This window comes from Marmota marmota, unplaced genomic scaffold (assembly GCF_001458135.2).
Source record: "Marmota marmota marmota unplaced genomic scaffold, marMar, whole genome shotgun sequence".
NCBI classification, from domain to species: domain Eukaryota; kingdom Metazoa; phylum Chordata; class Mammalia; order Rodentia; family Sciuridae; genus Marmota; species Marmota marmota.
Genome location: NW_026000102.1, coordinates 8,244,541 through 8,256,344, shown reverse-complemented (window position 1 = coordinate 8,256,344; position 11,804 = coordinate 8,244,541). Strand labels below are relative to the sequence as shown.

At 48.9% G+C, this 11,804-nt stretch overlaps 2 protein-coding genes across 3 annotated transcripts in view; both read right to left on the bottom strand.

The window, feature by feature from the left end:
• Aurkaip1 (aurora kinase A interacting protein 1) overlaps positions 1 to 305 on the bottom strand; it is a 1,800-nt gene extending 1,495 nt beyond the window's left edge. The window contains exon 1 of one of the 2 annotated variants that reach the window (XM_015501527.2): positions 12 to 305. The gene's annotated coding sequence lies outside the window, so the exon portion shown is untranslated. The remainder of the gene's footprint in view (positions 1 to 11) is intronic. The other variant, XM_015501525.2, reaches the window with a different exon arrangement.
• A 3,717-nt stretch (positions 306 to 4,022) lies between these two features.
• Positions 4,023 to 11,804, bottom strand: Ccnl2 (cyclin L2). Its single transcript, XM_048783832.1, is given in 11 exon segments — positions 4,023 to 5,249; positions 5,914 to 6,055; positions 6,140 to 6,244; positions 6,422 to 6,521; positions 6,914 to 6,992; positions 6,995 to 7,174; positions 8,320 to 8,333; positions 8,862 to 8,926; positions 10,246 to 10,366; positions 11,429 to 11,538; positions 11,676 to 11,804. Coding segments are annotated over 11 exon segments (1,542 nt in total). The 5' UTR covers positions 11,745 to 11,804; the 3' UTR covers positions 4,023 to 4,692.

Sequence of the window (11,804 nt, the reverse complement as noted above, 5' to 3'; positions counted from 1 at the left end):
ACCCCCCCCCGAACCTCAGTTCCCGCGGGCACCCAAGCCAACAGCACGGGGCGATCAACGTCCGAACGAACCGAAGGGCCCAGGCCTGGGAGCACGGCCCCGCCGGAGCCTCGCGACCTCAGAGGTTGTGACCCCGGCGGCTCGAACAGACTATTTCACCGCCGCGCTCGGCACTTCCGGTCCGTTGCCAAACCGGCTCCCCGGTGGGTCCAACGCCCAGTTGCCCCTGGCGACCTCCCGGCGCCGCAGTTCGCGGCGGCACAGGCCCGACGGGGCTCAGTAGGCGAAGACTTCCGGTTCGAAGGGCCGCCCTGGAGCATACGTCAGTTCCGCCTCGTCCCAGCGGAAGGAAACTACACTCCCTACGCCGGGGTGTCTACAGAGCATGCGCCGCCTCAAGGCGCCTCCGGATTCGCCCTGGCTCGGGTTCTCTGCGGCGGGCGCAAGGCTGCGGCGACGGAAATGCCACACTCTGAGCGACGGAAGTGGCTAGGTCTGCTTTTGTTCGGGCGGAGCTCCCTCCGGAGTTGGGGACCAGCTGTGGGCGAGACGGGACTAGTGGAACCAGCGGTAACTCGGTCGAAGCTGCCGCCGCCCGGACACTGGGAACCGGGGCCCTTTCTTAACTGGCAGCTCCCGCTGCCCCTAGGGCTTGACAGACTCCTTTTCCTTTGTGCATCTAATGCGTCCGCAAGGAAGCTCCGAAGGAAAAATCAGACCATAAGCCAAAAGCAAGTTCTGCAGGATTGGTTTTGGCTGACACCTTAACGTTGCTCCAGCGCACGGGCTGCCAGGCCACCACTTCATCTACCTCAACAAAGGCCTGCTGGCTAGCATGGAGCCCGCAGTGAACCTGCAGAGGCGGCTGGTGCTGAGGCTGACCTTGCTGCAGGGACGTCTAGGGATTCTTAGCAGGAAGAGCCAAGCAGGTCTTCCCCAGGCACCATCCTGGCTAAGGAGCGAGTGGCAGGGAAGATAGGCCAGTGAGGACAGAAACTGCAGGCGCCAGGTCCAGCTCTGTAACTGAGGTTACAAAACAACACAGGTTCCTGCCTCCTAGAGGAGTTGCCCAGGACTCCCAAGCAGGAAGATTTTGACCACGTTTGGGAACCCACCTCTCACCTCAGTCACACAGCATATCCTAGGAACTGGTCTTGTCACAAAGGACAGGTTGGTGCCCTCAACTCCAGTCCTCACCTTGGTGTGGACTTCCTTCACCTAACCAGGGTCCAGGAAGATGCAGAAAACCAGGTCATCAATGTTAATAACAGTCCAGGCAAGGGCAAAAAGAATCTGGGGGTCGGCAACCTTGGCCTCCAAACTTCTGAGGAGTTGGGCTGTAGATAAGAGTACCTCCGGAGAGGCAGGGACTAATGGGAGAGACAGTGCAAGAGCTCCAGTCTGAGTCTTGAGGAGGCTGGATGAGGCCAGAGGACCCACTTTCCCCATCTCAGGAACCAGCCAGGCTCTAGCTTTCAGCCAAGCTTGTGAGGGTTCCTGTACCATAGCAGACCCCAGGCCAAAAGGGAAGGGGTTCACCTGCAGCAGAGAAGCTAGCTGCTTGGTCACCTTGGCCATGCAGCACATGCAGGGCTGGGACATCCTCAGTCACAGGTGATGCTAATGCCTCCCCCACCCCACCCCACAAAATGCCCTTGCCAGATCTGACTGGCTGCTTCCCACAACAGTGGCAGAACACTTGTAGGGATGTGAACAGCCCCTGCCAAGCTAGAGGTGCTAGAACCTGACTAGGGAGATCAATTTTTCATAAAGATTGGAAATGAGAGGATTGGTGTGTATGTGCTGTTTTCTAATTTTTATTGTGTGGCATTGGGGACTAACCCAGGCAAGCATTCTACCACTGAGCTATATTGCCAGGTGTCTCTACAGCCAACATTAAGTTGCCAACACAATTTTCATTGTGGTGTCATGTCAGGTTTCACTAAGTTGCCCAGGCTTCCTTCAAACTTGCAATCCTCCTGCTTCAATTCCTACATTATAGCTGAGATTACAGGCACGTGCCATCAGGTCTAACTTCTAATTTTGTGTGTGTGTGTGTGTTTGTTTTAATCAGTGGAACTCTTTAGTCTCAATTACTGCATGCATTTCTTTTCCCCAAAATACCCATTTGCCTTCAGGAAAAGGTTTTCTTCAGAACTTTTGTAGAAATTTTGCAGTTCTGGCTTGGAGGCTGGAAAGGCATCAATGCCGGTGGCTGAGGGTAGGCCAGGCTGGGGCTTACGCTGTAGCCTGAGCTAAGTAGCCTGAGCTGAGTAGCCCTAAAGTCCTGGGCTACAGAAACCTAAACCAGGCAAAGTGCCTGCTGCCTCGCCACAGCCCTGCAGTGGAGTGCTGCAGTCAGCTCATGCCAGATCCCACCACAACAGCTAGCTGTTCATTTTCACTTTTATACCCTGCTTTTAACATAGCATTATCCAACAAACTGTAACAAAAGGGAAATACAGGGCATATTGCTTCCTAGTTGTGTACTTTTCTTTTCTTTTTTTCTTTTTTTCTGGTAACAGAGTTTGAACTCAGGGGCACTCAACCACTGAGCCACATCCCCAGTATTATTTTGTATTTTATTTAGAGAGAAGGTTTCACTGAGTTGCTTAGCACCTCACTTTTGCTGAGGCTGGCTTTGAACTTGCAATCCTCCTGTCTCAGCCTCCCAAGCCACTGCAATTACAGGCATAAGCCACCACACCTGGCATAGTTGTATACTTTTATCTATAACCATAAGATCATTTGAGTATTAAAAATAGTCATGGAAACACTGTAGAGTAGCTACTTCATTGAATAAAACTGTGTTGGCAAGTTAAAAATCAGCCATGGAGTCACCTATTGATCTTTACCAGCATCCCTCAGTATAACTCTGTACCGGTATCAGTATAGCACAGTTGCTCAGTGGCAGGTATCAATAGAAGCAAAGCAGAAGCAGTGGTCTCTTTATCCCATGCTGCATGGACTCCTCACAGGATGAGGGAAAAGTTGGCCCCACAGTCTCACCAGGCAGGGCCACCAGGATGAACCATCCTAGGTAGCCAGAGCTCACACATCCCTGGCTGGCTACAAGATGGACCACTGTGTTGGCCTTGCTAAGGTCCAGGGCCATGAACAGGTGCCAGTGTACCCTGGGGAGGGGCAGGGAATCGCCAGAAACCCAGCATGTTGTAAGGCTTGCAAAATGCACCCCAAGCTTACTCCAAGCCCCAGCACTTCCTCTCAGCACTGGGGCTGCTGAGAGTCCCAATGGATGATGTCTTGTGCCCTTGCTGCTGAGCCCAGAAGGGGGCCTTGGGCAGCAGCTGAGGAAGGAGGTTGAAGCTGTGGCCATGTCTTACAGCTCCAACACTCAACATGCTCCCTGGAGGGTCAGAATGAGGCTTGAGTATCAGGTTCATGATATGCTGGAGTGGACATAGCTCAGGCACCAGAGTAGCCACATGCTTACCAGACAGTGCAGAGGTGCTATCTGCCATTGCCAGGCAATCACAGAGGCCTAGGCTGGCAGGAACACCACACATCCTTCCTCTCAGATACCTGTGGGGCTGTCCTTATCCATGGAATCTCAACCTCTCTGGTGCTTAATTGAGGTGCTGGTTTAGGAAGGTAACCACTGACAGAAGAGCCAAAACCAGATAAATGACAGGCCCAGGTGAGACATGGCACCATCCACCTCAGGAACAGGAAACAGCTCCAGGCCTAATCTCATCTGCCCAATGGCCCTGCACACGGCAAGGCCCAGCTCTGGGGACACCTGCCAGATGCCTGCTTCTGGTTATCCTGTGCTGAGATATGCTCCAGGGCCCTTCAGTACTTTCTTGTCTTTACCTCTTCCCTCCTACAACCCTCCAAAAGCAGCCTTTCAAAGGGCAAATGGTTTCAGGAGGTGCAAGGGGGCTTACTACAAAATCCAACACTTTAATGACAGCAGGGAGCAGGGATGGTAGCTCAGACGTGCCACAGCAGCTCACAAGCAAGCAGAATAACAACCTAGAAAGCCTGTAACATCCCAAGCATCCTGAGAAGAAAACTGTTTATTCAACCACGTAAAATGCATATATAGGAAACTTCTCTATTTGGGAGCTGGTGGCCAGCACACAGCATTGCACAGATAAAAATATACGACTTTCAACACAGACCTAAATACCTTCACATTTTAAAAATCAGAATTCTCTACACAAGTTTTAAGCTGGCAGAATTCCAGTTCTGAGTTTTCATACATAGTTTTCCTTGTATTAAACACATGTTTATTTACAACGTGGATAGAGAATAAAGGGCTATTAAGGCCATTTTCTCATTGTGAAACACCGCAAAATATGTACATAAGTACAACCTAATATAGGCAAAGGTTCTAAAAATCATCTTTCTTGGCTTAACGTAATTGAGCATCAGTACAGGAGTGAAGGAACAGCTTGTCGATAGCACCCAGCCACGCCAACAGGATGTGTGCCTCTGCTTTCCCAAGGAGCCGCCCACAGGGCTCAGCTGAGGAGGACCTCACCTGGGACAGGTGTGTGCCATGCCCCAGGCCACCCTAAGGGGACCTTGCCACCCCCTCAAATCCATTTCCAAATGCATCTCAAGGTCCAGAGTCAAAAAAGTTTTCCAAAAACTATCATGGCCACAGGGCCACTTGAGCCACATGTGCCCCATGGGAGGATCCAGGACACCCATGCAGGACCCACCTCACCTCCGATGCCTGCTGTGTCCCGGGTGGTCCCGCTCATAGCGATGGCCTGTGCGTTCATATGACCTTGAACGCTCCCGCCGCTGATCTCTATAGTAATGACTTTTCTTCTTATATTTTCCAGAATTATCTGCCCGTTCCCGTGAGCGGCTTCGAGATCGGGATGAGCTCCGACTCCGGGATTTGTGTGGCTTCTGGGTGGGGTACTTGCAATCCTTGGATTTCCGGGAGCCCCTCATCTCAGAGCCTTTGTAGGGAGCACCTCGGTGTGCTTGCCTTGGCGGGGAGTCACTCCGGCTCCGAGAGCGGCTCTGTGACTTGGACCCGCCAGATGTAGAGCCACTGTCGCTTTTTCTCCTCTTGGGAGAAGCAGACCGTGATGGGGACCTTGAGTAACTCTGCTCATGGCTCCTGCTCCGGCTCTGGCTCTCTCTTGCCTTTGGCAAGCCGTTCACGGGGCTGTCGGCCTCGGCTTTCTTCCTGCCCTCCACTTTTCTCTTGGCATTCTTCACAGACAATGGGGAAGGCTTGCTTCCTTTACCTTCTTTGGGGGATTCCAGCAAATCAATTTTAAGTTAAAAACCAACAGAGAACTGTGCCAGTAAGAAACCCATTAGCAGAGAAAGAAAAGGCCACTTCTGTGGGGTGACAGACACACACACTGGTTCTAACTTCCAGCATGGACTCAGAAATTAAGCATGCACCAGGAAGATGCAGAAGGCCCTTTGTCTAGGTTCTTCCTTAGGGACGAGGCAGTGAGCACCACTCTTATCTCTAGGGCCTGGTAACACGATCTATGTCATAGAGTATACAATTTTTCATCAAATGACAAGCTAACTGGGTAGGTAGAGTAAACCAAAGCATTTCAGAAAGGCTGTCTGCCCATTTTGCTTGCTAACAAAAACATAAACACAAAACCCTTCAGGGTCCCCATCTGATTTTATTTAAAAAATATTTTTTAGTTGTAGTTGGACATAATACCTTTATTTATTTGTATGTGGTGCTGAGGATCGAACCCAGGGCCTCGCACGTGCTAGGCGAGCACTCTACTATTGAGCCACAACCCCAGTCCCCCATCTCATTTTAGATATCACCAATGGTCAGTCAGGGATTCCAGCACTTCTGTAGCCCAGACCCACCACAGGCTCAATTCCCAGGATGAAGGCCCAGGAGGGTCACTAGCTCCACCCTTGCAGCAGCATATGACCTGACATACTCACCCAGCTTGGGGGCAGGTGAGAACCCTGTAGCGCTGTCCGTTACTGGGGCTCCCCCAGGCAGCAGGCCCCTGGCCTGCGCCTTTGCCTCTTCAATAGCATGCTTTCTCTTTTCCACTTCACTTTCCAAGAGTGTTAAGTCGACCTGAAAAGCCATAATCCCTTTATTCAGAACCAGATGCTTTTAACCAAACACAGATAAACATTACATAAAAATATCCAAAAGAACCTTTTTCCGTGTGTAAAGCTGCAGGATTTTAAAGCAGATTTCTTGAATTTCTTCTTCAGTTGCTCCAAACAAAAGAAACCAGTGGGGACGATTGGGCAAAGGGATCTGTGAACACAAACACCATCAGATCACATTTTCTCAGCAACTTCAAGGCCAAAAAAACTCTTAAAGCAGCTGAGAACAACCTGCTGCAGCAAGCAGCTCTGGCAGATTGAGCAACTTAGCAGGTAAACAAATGTCACCACAAGTGGAGAGAGCCATGCCGTGCAGCAGAGCACTGACCTCTAGCGTCCGGGCAGCGAGGTAGATGCAGGCACAGGCGATGCTTTCAGGCTGGAACCGCACGAAGACATCTGTGCGAAGACTGTCGTTCATGTAGTTCCTGAAACCAAGGCACAGCAAGAGTTGTGGACCCTGGCAACCACAGCACCGTCTGCATTACCTAAGGTAGCTACACCTCTACGTGGTCTACTGCTAGGACTGAGACCTAGACAGTCCTGTGAATCCCAGGAGTTAATGGAGAAACATTTTAGCTGCTTTTTCTGAATACAGGACAGAAAGAGAAATTACTGGGGGGAAAAAAGCTGGCTGAATGTCAGAAATACGGGCTGCTATGAACGAGAACCGACTTTAACTTCACTTTTCCCTCAGCTTTTGGCCTGCTATCATGCAAAGCACAATGCCTCAGAAAGAAAACACTACTTAGTGGTTAAAATGTATTTGATTAAAGAAATCTAAATGCTCAAAATCCATAGTGCAGAGAAACATGCAAACTCAAATGAACAGGCTGAGCACGAAGCCTCGCAGCTGAGACAAGCTGTCCTGTGTTCCTTTTCTGCGGAGAGTGCTTGCGGCCCGGTCCTTCTCCAGATAACCGAGCCACAGCTTCCACGAAGGAGTCCACTTGCATAAGGGAAAGGCCCTTGGTGCAGTTCAGGTGTATGGGAACGTCATGCAGGAGGCCAATGCCCGAGGGAGTCCTCTTCTCGGGCTTACCAAAGAACGTTTCCAAACTGTCCCATTTCAACAAGGAGTCTTAAAATGAACATTCATAAAATCAGACAGCAGCAACAAAATACTAAAAAATACTTAAAGTTTCAACACAGTAAGTACATTCTTAAAACTTTATCATACTTTAGAAAATATAAAAATACAAAACTTTGCATAAAACTGACTATATTTTTAATGTTTTCCTTTAGGTATATTTCTCAAAAACTTATAGACTAAAATCAAACCAAATACTGGTTTTATTAATATTGCAGAAACAAGTAATTCCATGAGAAAACAGTTGAAGAGGTCATACATTCACTGCCCAACATGCTCAGATAATGGCACAGGTGCACCACAGGCAGGAGACTTGAGGGATACCACCCGATATCTTTCCCCTAAATAAACCCAGAGTAGGTAACATCCAAACCCATTCAGATGCTAAACAATAAATTCCACAGATGCCTACAAGAGGCGGCTGGTCTGGAGGAGCTGGCTCCAGTGTTCAATAGGGAAGGCAGTGTGGTGGCAGTGTAGCCACTGGTCCAAGAGCCACTGTGGGTAAACAGCCCAGATGTTGGCAAAACATTTTGTTTCTAATAACAAATTTCAGTATTCAAACAATAAATAACATTATTCCATTAACTTTTAAGTTCTAAAAACAAATGAAACCCTCAAAACATATAAACTTATTGCTATATTTGAAATAATTTACAACATTTTTGTAAAGAGTCCAAGGAGTAATTTAAAGATGCACACCTTTACTGAAGGGAGCCCAGCTGAGCTGCTGCAAAGAGCAACATCAGGGCCTGGAGAAGTAATGGTACAGTCCCACACCAACAGCCTCAATTCCCATCGGCCAATTGTCATTTCAGCTCTTACAGCTTCCCACAGATGTTTTAGAGAAAGGTACTGCATCTTTATTGTACAGGTACAGCAGTTTTAAGGGGACAAAGCCCAAGTCAAGACATTACCAACTCTAATCGATACAATTACCAAAGCACGACAGGATCAACAAGAAGCACAATCGTCAGAGAACCACAAGCAGCAGTCGGCCATGACTATACTATCGTACGCATACCACCAGTCTAGAGCCAGCCTTCGGTGGAGAGCCTGCACTGGGTTGGCTGGAGACGGCCGCTGTCCCTGCACCAAAGCGCTTGGACAGCAGAGGAGAAGTCTTAGTCACTTACCCTCAGAGGCTACCCTTTGATTGAAAGAGTACAGAAAAGAAAAGTCAAAATGGGTTCTCTGCAAAGCAGTCACAGCACCAGACAATTCAGTCAGCAATATGACCCTATAGACTTAACTCTGTGGGGGAAAAGGGCCAGAACACCCCAAAAATCAAACTGATACTTCAGGCTTCATTTCTAGCCTATACCTATTAGAACCAGCCCAAAATTCTTACAAAACTTCATCCCCACTTTCTCCCACAGGATGCAGCTCCCAGGAAATTTCCTGTGCCCAGTCAATGGCTCCCAGGGGAAGCCCACTGACTGCTCTCTTCAAGGCAGGGAACTTAGGGAATCCAGGGGCAGGGATGGGCCACCTACCGTTACACCAGTGCCTGTCATTTTGGGAGGCTGCCAGGCATTTACACGGCAGATCACTGGGCACGGGGACAACTCCAGCCCACAACCAAGTCATGGGACCAACTACCCACTGCCCAAGTGCCTCAAGTAAACATTCCTGCACTGCCCTTGCTGGTCTCGTGAGACAAGGAAGGTCAACTCACCATGCGGTCTGGACCAGGTGTTGGTTACGCTCACACTCTAACACCTGAAGGTACATAACGATTATCTGGAAGATATGGGTCAGGCAGTTATTACCAAGAACCTCACGAGAAGAGAACTCAGATCTTGTGGATATCCATGCAGCAAAAGAACCTCAATCTAGATCCCAGGGATGGCTCCTGGTCACGTCCGGCAAATGGCTCAGCTGGAGGGGAGCTCCTGCAGGTGCACCTGCTACCTGCTTCTGCAGCAGGGCAGCATGTATGCACCTCAGGACGAGCCACACCCTGTGGCACAGAAGGCTGTGCCTCTCTCGTGGCCCATGTTCATTCTCATCGCCACAACTTTTCCGCAAACGAGACTGGCCTGCCCTAAACATCAGTGTGCCCCAGCAGCGAACATACAGAGCAGGACACAAAATAATTCCAGCAAGTGAAGAAAAGCATTTAAGTCCTTGGTAGATAATTTACCAAGAATCTGAATAAATGTCAGAAATCAAACACTCAAGAGAGAAACTACAATGAAATTCACCAATGAAAATTGGTAAGACTGAAAGTATAAACAGTAATCTTTCTTTGTTTGCTTTGAGGGGAAGGGTACCAGGGATTGAACCTAGGGGCACTCCGCTACTGAGCCACATCCCTAGTCCTATTTCGTATTTTATTTAGAGACAGGGTCTCACTGAGTTGCTTAGTGCCTCACCATTGCCGAGGCTGGCTTTGATCTCACAATTCTCCTGTCTCAACTTCCTGAGCCGCTGGGATTACAGGCATGCGCCACCACACCCAGCCCTTTTTTATTTTTATCTTGAGACAGGGTCGCATTAAGTTGCTTAGGGCCTCACTATGTAACTGAGGCTGTCATCCTCCTGCCTCAGCCTTCCAAGCTGCTGGGATCACAGGCACGCGCCACCACACCTGGCAATGGTAATCTTTTTAAACAATTTTTGTTTGTTTGTTTAGTACATGAAATGCCTACAGTGCTTTGATTAAACTTAAAATACAACAGCATGCTCCTAACCAACCAATGCAGGTTGCAAAACTTGAAGTTCATCTTAAAGCAAAAAGGTTCAGAATTCTTCCCATTCTCCCATAAAAGAAAGTGAGGCTATTACTAAGGTGACTTTAGAAACCTAACTGTTCAGGAAAGAAAAATGGATGCTGACAAATTTTATTTCTACAAGTTCACCACTGTTTTTTTGAAAACCGAAACCTAAAAACCACAATTTCCAAAACTCTTTTAAAATGCAACTAGAATTAATAGCACAAGAAGGCTAATCACTTGCAAGGTTACAGCTATGACCTGGAAAACTGAGTCAGGGACATAGGTCATCTCCAGGGCTTTCAGCCTCAGAGACATGGGGGGTGAAAACCACCTTATACCCACCTTGTGAGGGTGCTTCACGTGGACACAGAAGCCCAGCTCCTTGAGGACTCGCCTTTCTGCCTTTATGATCTGGTTCTTCAAGTTGACATAATCTTGATCCAAAAGAAGAGGCACAGGCTTCCTGCAAGGACAAAGAACATGGCCACATAAAGATCAGACAAAATAAGATGTTCTGGGGTTGCACCTGTGGCTCAGTGGTAGAACACTTGTCTTGCACAAGTGAGGCCACAGGTTGATCCCAGCACTGCAAAAACAAAAAACTTCAGAAAAACAAAAAAGCAACACCTTTCAGGGTACACTATCACCTCCAAGAGGGAGGAATCTAATATAAACATCACCACACAAGACACTAGATGAAGACTCACTTCCTTTAACAAAATTATAGAACAGGCTTCCAACTCCAGAGCCAACCTACTTATCCCTTCTCTACAACCTGCCCCATCCTGGTTGATAAAAGGCATTCTGGTGCATACACAAACACTGCCTGAATGCAACGAGGTCTAAAGATCTCATTGCACAGATACTAAAAGCTAAGAGCTCAGTGGTACATGCCTGCAATACCAGCAAACTGAAAGCTGAGGAAGGAAAATCACGAGTTCAAGGTCTCACTTAGTGAGATCCTGTGTCAAAACAAAACATAAAAACGGACTGGGGAGGGCTGGAGTTGTAGCTCAGTGGTAGAGCGCTTGCCTAGCATGTGTGAGGTGCTGGGTTTGATTCTAACACCACATATAAATAAAATAAAGGCACACTGACAACTAATAAAATATTGTGGGCTGGGAATATAGCTCAGTTGGCACAGTGCTTGCCTTGCCAAGGCCCTGGATTCAATACCCAGCACACACACACACACACACACACACACACACACAAACCCGACAACTAAAAAAATATTAAAAAAAAAAAAAAAAGGACTGGGATGTAGTTCCGTGTTAGAGCACCCTGGGGTTCAATCCCCAGATGCTGACAGTGGTGAAGACAAGTCCCTGCTCTGGAGCACTCAGGGCCACACAAGAGACAACACATCACAGCTGTGAACTGAGGTGGGCCCTCCTCCATTCCTTAGGGGATCCTGGCTGATGGGAGCACACTAGCAATCATCCACAAGGACACAGCCTCCCATCTGGAACTGTCACAGAAACGGTAGTGACTGGACACTTGTGACAACTCTGAAAAGACTCACTTTTTTTCTCTCAGGTGTCGAAGGCGATGAAACACATTGATGACGTCCCTAATTCGTCTCGGAGCCTCTTCTATTTTGGAGGCCAGGTGCACACAGGCCATAGACACATGCTGAAAGGAAGCATGGAGACGCAGCGGTCTGTTCCCATCCTGAGGTCCGCCCAAGGCTGAGGGGCCGCACAGGGGCTTCCCGGGCCCAGGACGCGCCCACCCGGCAGGCGGCGCAGGCCGGAGGGGCGGGGGCCTACCTCCATGGAATGCTTCACGAAGGACTTGGTGTAAAAGAACCGCTGGAACAGCACCTGTCCCGTAGCCATGGCCACCTAGACGGGGAAGCTTCCGTCACTTTTGGACGCAGACTCCAGAGCTCCGCACTG